Below are 12754 nucleotides of genomic sequence, written 5' to 3'. Positions count from 1 at the left end.
TAATATATTTATATATTATATTATACTTATATAATATAAGAGAACTTTGTTTTTACACAATAGCCTATAAATGATTTCATTACTTTGGTCTCATACTTACATTTGCATCCATTTGGAGCGCCTGTTTGGCCATTTGCAGCAAGCCAAGGTTGGTCATTGTAAAGAGGGGCACAATGCTGACAATGAGTTCCTGCAGTATTATGTTTACAAATGCATCTCCCATGGACCTAACAATTGAAAACAACCATGTCTGCAATGGCATGTGTACAAATTTTAACATTCAGATATCCCCATTACACAATTTCACAGAGTATGTGCTACTCTAAGGCAATAGAATAGCACTTTGTAATGAAAATAATTCCTTTTTGAAAACTGATGACTGAGAGCTCATCCAATAGATAATCAGCACACTTCCCTACCATGAATTTCATTGCACGTAACGCCTTCTAGTTTTAAGAGGATTTAATATTCTTAATGCTGTTTCCTACACAACCAATGAGTTGTATGGGTTTTTTTTAAATAGAATTAAGCAAATGTATAGATGCTGGGAAACTGAGAATAGGGAGAGGCTGCTACAGCTCACACAGTAAGTAAGTTGTAAGGAATGGGAAATCAAACAATTGGAGAAGGAAGATAAGGTTGCAGTGATACTATTATTCATATTCCAATCTTCCATTACATACTTATTATACTGCACAACTTTCTCAACATAGAAGCAATAATACTTGAAAAGTGCTGCCAAAAATGAAATACATTTTTCTGAAATAAAGTACCGTTTAAGCATCACAAACACAACCTGTAGAAAAAAGATGATACAGTTCCATTTGTTGAATAATCTTGGAATGAATGATTCCTATTTAATTCTATTTAAAAATAAGATATACATACATTAAACAATTTTATATAAAATGATACCCATTGTAATTGGCCTTCCATTAAAATACTTGCCTGTTCCTTTTTATATTATTTTTCTTAGTACTTTGTAACTTCAGTTTTATTTTGGTTCCAAAGTAGTAAAAAAGAGTGGCCATCTGCTTTACACACTTCATGTATCATATGTGTTGTAGAGTCAAGCTAGAAGATGAAAATACAATCTGTGGAGGACTAGGAAAAGTAGTGCAGACAAAGATATTTTCTTCTGAAAATACGTAGTTCTTAAGATTATTCTGCATCCTTCAAGATATTCTTAAGAAGGCCTGATTGTGGTGGGCAAGGATTTACAGTATTGGAAGCACATTTATGGAAACCATATTATAAAATATTCTTATGACGCTGCAGTGCAACATTATTCAATCTTGCTTAGAATATTATGACAGAGGTACATAATAGCAGAGTAGACTTAATGGACTTAATACTTCAATTTTATTATACCCACATGTTAACTATATGATTTAGGAGATTCAAACAAGACATTCAGTTGTATTTGATTTATCAATGCACATATTTACATTGATGATGGGATGTTCATACTGAAGCCAGTGTCCTATATAGAGGAATGGAAGTAGAATCCAAGGGAGGCATTCATAACAGTAGGTTTCCTTCCAGCTTTAACAAACAATGTCTTTTTGCAGACCCTAATTCTTGCATACACATGTATGTGCAACTAAGATCTGTAGTTAGTTTTGGAATGTAAATATTTCCTTTGGTAGTCCCAAAGGTGCTTTTTCAAGAGGCATCTGGACTTTCTGGGTTTTCTTTGAAGACGTTTTGCTTCTCATCTAAGAAGCTGAAGAAATTTCTTAGATGAGAAGCAAATCGTAAGAAAGAAAAACCAGAAAGTTTAGTTGTCTCTTGAAAAAGCACCTTTGGGACAACCATGACCTGGATGACTGAGAACCTCCATAGACATTTCCTTTGGTAAATATGAAAAATCACATTATTCCTGCTTAGTGATATGGAAAAGGCAATATCCCATATAGTGCAACATAAGTGATACCATATTCATAAAAAGCATATCAGTTACGAGTTGCATCCCAACATTTCTAGAGGATACTAGATTAACACTGATATAAATATTTCCATTTGAAAATGTTATAAGGAATTGCTAAACAGACACATTTCCCAGGCTGTTTCATTATTTTGTGAATCAACACAAGCAAGTTCATTTAACAAGAATCCTTTTACACACACACTATTTTTCATTCTGTCACTAGGCCTTTCCCTTTCCCTTCACTTACAGACTGCTTTTCTTCTTAGCTTGACAGCTCTCTCGTAATGTCATTTATTATGCTATACAAGGCAAACAGTGTTACAAAAGTTGACCTATGTAAGATAAATGAGTGACTGATTTTCACACATGAAGACAGTTGCTAGGGCATGTTTCCTTCCATTGCCTTTTTGTTCTTGAATTAATATATTCAATTAGTTCTTTTCAAATTGCCTGTTGTTTTTTAAGAAAATCCCCCATGACTTATGTTCCTCCATATACAGTATCAAGAAAGGAGTGACTAATCAGCTGTAGACTAAGTTGCCTTCTCTACACCCCCTTTGATTATTCTTAATTGTATTAAAACCCAAATGTCTTGGGTTTTAATTTACAAGTGCAGGGAGGTTTGTTTTTAATAGATATCATAGGAATGTATGCTGAAAAAGTAAAAGGCTTCGAAACAATATCAAAAGAATAACAGAAAACCATCCTTAGGAAATGGTTTTAAACTATCAATCTTGAGCTACGCTTTCTTCAACAGAATGAAAGGCAAAATGCCACAGCAATAAATATCTTCTGTTAGGAAACTTCACAAAATAAAGGGTTTTTTTGTAGTGTATGACCTGTCTTGCAGCCACTTTGAAACTGGTTTGATTAACTACATTTTTATTTTGAGTGTATAATTATGGTGATTGTGAGAATGCTTAAATGGAAATATATTTCCTTAAAAAAAAAGCCTTTTCAAGTTTTGATATTAGCTTTTCTACTATTTCTACTGTTGAACAAATAATCCTACATCCTATTAAAATTACAAATGAAAGATTTCATTAGATAAAGAATTCATTAACAATAACATTTAAATACCAACATGTTATATACCTACTTACCAATGAGATGTTACACAAACTGTGAACGGGTTATTTGTCTACATCCACCAACTGACATAAGTGTAGTATTTTTTTAAAAAATACTTCTAAAATATTTAAAATTAATTATCTGAAAGATTATTAAGAAAGTAATTTCAATAGCCCTGTGACTGGGTCCTAAAAAAGCCCTTCTAAAGGGCTAAGAATTCTGAGACTGAGGCTTGTAAATGAATTATAAAAAAGAACAAAAAAGGTTTATTAGATATGCGTGGAACTTGAAGACAAGGAAATTATCAGATTGCTAGTGAGGGAAAATGCGAAAAATTATATATAATAGGAAGAAGGCTGGACTGCTTAATTCATTCTTTGCATCAAAAGAAAAAAAAATAGTCCAATCTATCAGAAACTGCACCATGGGGATAGAAGACAAACACCAATCAAATTAGCAAAGATGTTATGAGATAGCATGGAGTTTTTAATGAAGTTGCTGGGGCTAGAAGGATTACATCCCAAGATACTAAAGGAAGGGCAGATGTGATTTCAGAACCACTAACTGTAATTTTTTAGAACTTCTGGAGTACAGGGGAAATGCCAGAAGACTAGAAAAACTAACATTGTTCCTATTTTTAAAAAAAGGAACAAAGAAAACTCACAAAACTTCAGACAAATCAACCTGACCTTAATATCTGGAAAAATTCTAAAAAAGATAATCAGTAAGTTTGCAAATGCTTAGAAGAATCAAGGCAATTACTAGAAGTGCACAAGGGTTTGTGGAATAATAAACTGTTGTTTTGTTTTGTTTTTTGACAAATTGACTAGTAGATCAAAAATGTTTTGGATGTGGTGTACCAAGACTTCAGTAAAGTATTTGATAAAATTGACCATAACCTCCCTCCTTAATAAACAGAACAATGTGCGATGGATCGTCCCACTAGCAGGTGAAGTTTTAGTGTTTGAACAACCATATCCAGTGCCTGGACCTAAATCTATGTTTACACGGAGGGAGATATCTCAGGGTTCTCTCCTGGATCCAGTGTACTTCGACATTGATATTGTTTACTATATCTTTAATAACACTGAAGATATTATAAAAATAGTCCTTGATTTATGACTGTAATTGAGTCTGGAATTATAGTTGTAACTTATTGCAGTTGTAATTTTTGGCATCACATGACCATACCTGATTATTCCACATTTTTTGTGGTGGACATTAAACAAATCCTTTTTCTCTAATGCATGTTTTTGCTGGAAACTAGAAATAAATGCTGGGAATTGGCAAAAATGTTGCAAATGTTATGTGACCACAGACATCGCAAATGGCCATAATGGGGAGAAGGAAAGAAGGGTCAGCAATTGAAAAACATAGTATACTAGAAAGTGGTCTAAAGGGTTTCAATCCAGTATAGCAAAAAAGAAAGAAAATCTTTGGCATCTGAAATAGGCCCTTTCTACTGGAACAAATGGGATGAGCTAGTCTGCCTCCAGCAGCTCAGGCAGGGAAGTTGCTTCCTAGCAGGCAACCTTTTATGATAATCATAAATTGTACACATGCATAGATAAAGGGAAAAGCACATTTATAATTCAAGCAACTGGAAAAAGATTGTAGAAAAAAGATCACGGGTATGCTAAAACCTTCAGAAGTAAGGAGTGGCATAACCAGTTTCAACAAAGCAGTCAATCAGGAGAAAAGTTCCATCTGAAAAAAGGAATGAGGTCCAAGGGACACATAAATGCATGCAGCCCATATAGTTTTCAAGAACTTTTGATTCCATTTCAAAATATTTGGATTTGAAGTCCTGCTGAATTGATTTAGTAATAACCATTGTATATTTATTTATTTAATAAATAAGTATACCCATTTATATGCATATAAATATGTATGTAAATATGTATATCCATTTATATGTATACCTATTCAAAGTGCTAGCAAGACTCCTACATCTTCTCTTAGCATGAGGCACCTGATGAACTAGGAGAAGCAAAAGCTGTCATTATAACCGGCTCATCTATATAGAGCCAAACCTCTGTAAGTAGTGCCTATTGCAGAAATGAAATAATCTTAACTTAAAGTGATCTCAAATTCTGTAAAAGCCATAGTATTTGTCAGTAAAGTTGTGTGGATAATTAAATTTTGCAGACAAATCCCTTGAGGTTTTTAAGAGAAACGAGGAATAATTCGTGTGATTCATGTTCAGAAATGTACTGTTATTTCACTGGAGCAGACTAGAATTATAAAAAGTCCTAGACCTGGCCTCTCTCTTGTATAACAATATACTCATATTGTTAAAATAGCAGTTAGGTATGATGTAAAAACTAGAATTCCTATTTCCTGTAAATTCAACAAATGCCTTTTTTTCCTTGTCTGATATTTTTCTGTTCCAACATATCACCTCTTGCAAAGACCCGCATCCCCTTCATATTTAATAGATATACAAACATTAAGTAGAATCAGAATCTAAGGCTGAATGCAAGTGCTAGTATTCCCTAATTAGTCCCATGCTAAAGACATTTTAAAATCCTAAGTATGTTTATGTAATTCATAACTCTTGAACAGCAGAAGTTGCAAAGAGAAGCAAGGAATTATGGAAAAACTAAAAGCTTCACTCACACTAGATCCTACAGTTTCTAAGTATTTTCGACATGGGTACTTATCAATTAAAATAAAATCAATAAAGCCATTAGCTTGTCCTAGTGTTTGTATTATGGATCCTACTAGCTAAGATTTCTGCCAAAATATTGGTTATTAATATACATAGTCTGTTTTGACATTATTGGCTTTCACTGTAACATTTTAAAGTGGCCCAATTTAGTATAGACTCCTAATAAGGAATCACTTATCTTCATTATTATTCTAGGGCATCTAATATTTCAGAGGAGTCATCTGGAAATTCTAACATTCCATCAAAATGGCGTCTAGTTGAGCACAAAGTTTTCAAACAATTATCTGCCCTTCCAAGATTTGAACAATACAAACTTACCACATGGAAGACTCCTGCTCCTTTGACAGGCCTAAAACCTTTAAGAGGTGCACAGCGATCTGCATGGCCATTGCAAAAACAGCTCCCCTTCACAATAAAATCATAGATTGCGTAGTAAGTTAGCTGTGGTGGGTTTGCATTCAGATCATTGCTATGACATGGGCAGGATTGTCGCTTTAGCAGTTGCACTCGAAGGTTGGTGATTTTCAACTGTGCCTGAATTTTAGGACTGTAAGGGTCATCAGCAGAGTTTGGAGGTGACAGAGCTCGATATATAACCTGAAAATAATAAATAAATTGAAACTAATCAGTGAAATGAAACAAGTAGGCCAACTAGAAATGTAAAAATGCTTGTGTAGAAGATGATCAGGCTGAGCCCGAGGGAGGAGTTGCACGTATGATCAGTCTCAAGTTCCTTTGCGCCCACAAGACATCTAAATCTATCCCAGCTTGAATTCTGTTGACTCTTCAACAGTCAATTTGCTTTGACCATTAGTAGTTCAGATTCTTGAAGAAAGTCTTAGCATATATTCATTTGAACTGCCTTGGCTCCTGATTTCTTGTGCCCGACAGCTTATAAAGACAACTATTAGCACCTAAAACATAGTTAGAGCAAGATGCAGTTTCTTGCAAATTTCATTTATTGAAAGCCTGTGACTCTAGACTTTATGTACACTGATTTTAAATTTTAGATTTTAAGATTGTCATTGCATGAGGATTTTTAAAATTGGAAAAATGCCTTTGAATGAACCAATAATAAAGCTCCTAGCTTTGTCCTGTCCTTGAGGTTGTAGAATATTTCACCAATGAACAAGATTTTGTTCGTTTATGAAACAGAATTGCTAGCTTGGCTTTCTTTCCTTAATAATAAAGGAATCACACATTTGTTTCTATGTTAATCATGAAACAAATAAGATCTAGATCCGGGGCGGAGGGAAGAAATAATGATCACCTAAATTTCTGCTGAATAATGGTGCTGTAGTTTAGTTTCAATGTACACCACAAATGTGAAATTTAAATACAACTACTCATCTATGACAATTCTTCTTCCATCATAATCTCTGTTCCTGAAGTAAGGATATAACAAATATGTTCCAATAATATCTCAACATCCTCTGAGTATATGTATTCTGTATTAAACTGCAGCAGGAGAAGCATGTTACGTGTTCCATCCATTGAAGGCTGTCATCTGGTGGAACCCAAGAAGAAAGACTTCTCTGTTGTACCACCTTTTCTAGAGAATATCATTCCACACCCACCACCCCATGAGAATCAGATTGGCTTTGACATTGTAGGCCATTTACAAGGCTCTGAAAATGTGGTTGTGTTCAAGGTATGGGATTCAGTTGGAGCCTGTGAAATAATTGTATTGAAATTGTTGTATTGATTACACCCTCCCTCCCTCTCAGTTTTTTAAAAAATCACAGCAGCTGATTAATATTTCGAATTTTGTTTGTGTGTGTTTTCTGCTGTTTTTTGTTGTTTTTGTTTTTGCTAGCTACCCAGTGCTGCTTGTTTGAGGCAGGTGGCCTTGTGAATTAAATAAAGCAAACCACACACATAAATTATGCAACCAAACATACTTTGAAATCTCAAAAGATTTAATTCAGGCTATTATGTTTTTCTGAATCTGGTTGCAACTTCTGTCTTAGTTTTCCAGGATTTTTCACAGATAATAAATACGAATTGAGCCTAACTACTGGTTCTTTCTTTCAATTCTATAGTATATGATAAATTGTAATCAGTATTGTAAGTCACCGAAAACAGCTATGGATGTCAGACACAAAAGACCAGGCCCACATATGAAGTTCCAATTAAACTAATTTATTGCATATGCCTATGCACAGAAATGTACTCAACGAACGTTTAGCACTATTTTGGCGCTGGATAAGGATTAACAGAATTCAAGGAGGGGTTGGATTTAGTCCATTTGTGGCTATATAGAGATTCAAGTTGATTCATCTCTTGACTCCACCCCAACATTCTGCCACAACTTCGCCTATAATGGAAGAAGTAATCACAAGGGTTCTATGGAAAAGATCTTTTAGGTTAGATAATGTGGTTCCAGGAAACTTTGATGAAATAAGTAGATAAATATAAATATATAAGTATAAAAATATAAATAAATAAATAATGCAGCACATCTTATTTTAAAAACCATAAATTAGTTTATTTTCATTACCCATGGCCAATAAATATTTGATGGAGCAAGTGAAGGAACCCTCTTGTATTATTTAACCCTCTTTTTAAAATAATAAAGTGATGTACAAATTGACATGCAAAACTGATGCAATCCTTGTCTAAAGCCTTTCTAATGGAATGATTTAGTTGGGTTTCTGATTCTACTAACACATTGAATTGTCAGATTGTTTCACCTTCTAACTGCTGTAGAGATATGGTGTTGATTCCAAGATGTCATATCTAATCACTTTTTTTTTAATCAAGATTCTTTGCTGACCCAGTATTGGCTTCCTTTTTGAACTACCAAACTTCCCTTAGAGACTGGGGCCACTTAGGGTGGGGACGGGGTTGAAAGAGAAAAGAAAGGATTTAGATAATTTACATTTCTGAACAGAATGAATGCAGTGTGCTTTTGTCTATTCTGTCAGCATACCAAATCTGTCAGTGGCCAATGTGACAGGGACAAACCCAACTGGATATTTGAATGCCAGCAAGCATGACTTTAGAACGTATCTAAGGGTTTTTATCATATAAAATAATAATAAAAAAAATAATCTGTTGAGTACATGTAAGTGTGCCAATTTATAAATCAAATATGTTCTTTTGGGTGCATTGAAATGTATGTTGTAATGAATAATAATGCTACTGTATTTCTTCAGATACCAAGGGAGAAAGAAACAAGAATGAGAAATGCACTGGGAAAATGATGCTCATGGGTTGTGTTGGACCTGGGTAAAAATTCTGAGTCATTGACGGGTGATTGAATAAGTGGTAACAAATTTCAAAATCTGCTCCCTAATACATATGTTTCTATATTTAACCAAATAAAGATTGAATTAAACTGTGAAAAATCCCAGCTCCCGAATCTGTGTACAAGCCTGAGTTCTTCTATTTCAGTGACATACATTCCCAACTTCAATGAATTTTTAGCAACTATGGGACACACAAGATGTCTTAACGTATGAAAGAAATTAGAGTTGTCTCAAACTGCAAGATAGTGGCAAATAAATTCAATAAATAAACAAACAAACAAGCAAGCAAATAAATAATAAAATAATCTGGAACACAATAGAATTTTTAGACAGTTTCATTTTTCCTAATATGGAAAATTCAGGTTGATAATTTTTCAAGAAAAAGACCACTCATGTTTCCTTTAATTAAAAATAATCTGCATTGTATGTTTCTTTGTTCTTTCTGCATAGTTTATTTTAAAAAAGCAGATTTTAAGGAAAAGAATAACATTGATACATACAATAATTTATATTGTTCCTAGTTTTATTTATCTCTATTATCTGCACTTTATAAATGAAAGGTAGTAGTCAATCACCGTTTATAGTTAAAGGCAAAAGAGCACTTATTCATTATTTTATGACTTCATTTTAGTAATGAAAATAATTTGTAGTATTTGACAGAATTCTTTACAGACTTTTCTAAGATTGCCATGCTAACCAAACCCCAGAAAATACATAAAAGAACACAATTAAGATTACTACAAGTAAAGCATCAAATCTAGCATCAAAAAGGGAATGGAAGTACCTTGGTGTTCCTGCTTGGGAAGAATATATAGTTTCTTACCGCATAGCTCCTCCTTCCCAGAGGTCCCACAAAATAACAGTTAATTCAAGATCTATCACCAAACACTGTCTGCCTATTTTCCACATTGCTTGCCTGGAGCTACAAAATAGGTTTTCTGGCTGGGTGTTAAAAAGCTTTCGATTTATTATTGCGTTTTCTGAAAAGTCCAGTATTGCTTCCTTTCATCCTCACTACCTGGATGTTTTGCTAAGCAATTGTCTATTGTTTTTTACTTCCACCAATGGGATTGCTGTTATTTCAGGCAATGAAAATAACAGCCTCCTGTGTGTCAGTACACTGCCAATACCTCCTGCTCAATGAGAAGCAGACAACAAAACAGTGCCTTGCAAATTAGTCTCAAGTTTGTACCTTATATACATAGAATAGCATGAATGTCATTATGGTAAATCTGGGTTTTGGCTGTGCTTGTGGCACGACAAGCCAAAATATGCCTGAACTGACCAATATTTTCTGTACCACCAGCAGGAAATGATAAAACAAAATTAAAATCCACCAATCTATGATACATAAAGCTTGGTTAATTAATTAATTAATTAATTAATTAATTGAATTTGTATACCGCCCAACTCCTGAAGGTCTCAGGGCGGTGAACAGCCAAATAAAATACATATAATACAAATGTTAAAAAAACAATTAAAATACAATTAAATAATTGGCCCGGAAAACAAAATTTAAAACACCCCAAATTCATAAGACAAATTTAAAATTTAAAAATTTTAAAAATTTTAAAAAACAGTTTAAAGGAGAGGTTAGGCCAGGCCGGCCTGCTGGAAAAGAAATGTTTTGATGGCACGGCGGAAAGCATGCAGGTCCAGGATCCTCCGTATCTCCGGGGGGAGCTTGTTCCAGATGGCGGGTGCCCCCACAGAGAAGCCTCTCCCCCTGGGGGCCGCCAGTCGACACTGTTTGGCCGACGGCACCCTGAGGAGCCATTTAAAGTAATTTTAAAGATAAGAGAGCAGTTCTTTTTAACAGCGTCACAAAAACTTATAAATATATTACTATTAAACATAATTAACTATTTTCTAGGCAGTTTTTGTGTTCTGGTCTGTATACATGTCTATATACAAGTTTTCTTTCCACTATCAGTGCTGTTATTTTAAGGACCACCTGCTTCAGAGATGAAATTCGACCGGTTTGGACCAGTTCAGGCAAACTGGTAGAGACAATTTGAATCAGTTCACCGAACTAGTAAAAACCACCCCTGCCCATGCCTGCCCAGTCGCCACTCACCCCTTCCAATCGCTTGCTCCCCCGTTCTGGCCACTCGATCCATTCAACGTTAAATGCTGCAGCAGAGAAAACCCAAACTTTTCTCCCTCCATTCACAGCGGAGCTGCTGCAGCCTGTCCATTTAAGGTCCTTCGACCCCATGAGGGAGGGGGCCAGGGAGGGACCATAAAGGGAGCAGCAACTCCTCTGTGAATGGAGGGAGAAAAGTTCAGCTTCTCTCCACCACAGCATTCACTATGAGCCTTTCTGCTGCTCATATACACATTTTTTCCTACTGGGTTCTGAGGGTGTGACTTGGTGGGGGGGTCATGTGACTGAGTGGTTGTGGCCGTGAGTGACATTGAGTTGGTCATGCCCATTCAGTCACAGGACCCCCCCCCACCAAGCCACACCCACAGAACTGGTAGGGAAAAAATTTGAATGTCACCACTTACCTGCTTGTTTCAACCTCATGCTTTTTAAAATACAAACAGCTCTTCCAATAATTGCTGTCCTGTAGAATGTACATTTAAAGCAGTGGTTAAATCCAAATTTTTTTACTACCGGTTCTGTGGGCGTGGCTTGGTAGGCTTGGTGTGGTTTGCTGGGCGTGGCTTGGTAGGTGTGGCAGGGGAAGGATACTGCAAAATCTCCATTCCCACCCCATTCCAGGGGAAGGATACTGCAAAATCCCCATTCCCTCCCCCCTACTGGGGGAAGAATATTGCAAAATCTCCATTCCCACCCCACTCTAGGGCCAGCCAGAGGTGGAATTTGCTGGTTTTCTGAACTACTCAAAATTTCCGCTGCCAGTTCTCCAGACTGCTCAAAATTTCCGCTACCGGTTCTCCAGAACCTGTCAGAACCTGCTGGATTTCACTCCTGATTTAAAGGCAATGTGCCTGTATATTTTATTAAATGAAAATCACAAATGAGAAATTGTATTGGGCCAACTCAGCCAGGGGTGGGTTCTACTTACCTTTACTACCGGTTCACAATGAGAGCATGCGCAATTCTGTGCATGCGAAGTTTCTGCGCATGCACAGAGTGCCCAATATAACGTCCGGGTGGGTGGGCACAGCCTCCTGCCGCTTTTACTACTGGTTCGCAAGAACCGGACAGAACCGGGAACAATCCACCACTGAACTGAGCTCTATTTATAGAATGATATAAAACTTCAAAGTAATCTCTCCTCAGTGAAAGAGAGATAGTTGTAGGAAATCTGCAGCTTGCTGCTGGATATAATTATAGGAACTGTTATTGGGGAAGGAGAGAAACTTGTGCACAAAAAGGAAGACTTTCCAAAGTAAATGTCTAGAAGAGGCTGTTGCTTTTAATTTTTCATTTAAAAAATAATAATTGATGACAATAAAATATGTACGTATTGGAAGTAAGTCAGGCTAAGTGTTTAAAGTTAAATGTAAAATGTGGCACAGCCCTACTTCAAAGGCGATTCTGCCATATGCAGTAGATCAAGAACCATGTACTTCTGTTCATGTGTTTTTAGCCATTAATTGAACCTTTCCCAATTTTTTTGCAGTAGTTCTAAACTGAGTATGCCATGGCTAAAAAAATGGATCTTTCAAGTCTATAGTGGCATAAACTATTCTTAGCCCTCCTTCATCATCATATAATCAGGAAACTCTTAAAACAGAAAGTCCTAAAGATCCCCAATGCCTTCCAGATGTTTTGAATTATAAATCCCAGACTTCCAAAAAGGCTTGCCATAATCAATGGTTATTTGACACATACATCATATCTGCACTTCTTGTTTC

The 12754-nt window shown here is 35.7% G+C and overlaps 1 protein-coding gene across 3 annotated transcripts in view; it reads right to left on the bottom strand.

Annotated features, from left to right (window-relative positions):
• The window catches only part of NTN4 (netrin 4), a 45161-nt gene that overhangs the window by 19240 nt on the left and 13167 nt on the right, over positions 1 to 12754 (bottom strand). For all 3 annotated transcript variants that reach the window (XM_034402747.3, XM_034402744.2, XM_034402746.2), the window contains exons 3-4: positions 5991 to 6269; positions 101 to 227 (exon numbers count right to left, since the gene is read on the bottom strand). In XM_034402747.3, coding sequence (XP_034258638.2) covers positions 101 to 227; positions 5991 to 6269 — 406 coding nt within the window. The remainder of the gene's footprint in view (positions 1 to 100; positions 228 to 5990; positions 6270 to 12754) is intronic.

This window comes from Pantherophis guttatus, chromosome 7 (assembly GCF_059756535.1).
Source record: "Pantherophis guttatus breed Tessera chromosome 7, ASM5975653v1, whole genome shotgun sequence".
In the NCBI taxonomy this organism is placed as follows: domain Eukaryota; kingdom Metazoa; phylum Chordata; class Lepidosauria; order Squamata; family Colubridae; genus Pantherophis; species Pantherophis guttatus.
Note: the sequence above shows the minus strand (reverse complement) of the source record. Positions and strands in the feature narration are given on the sequence as shown.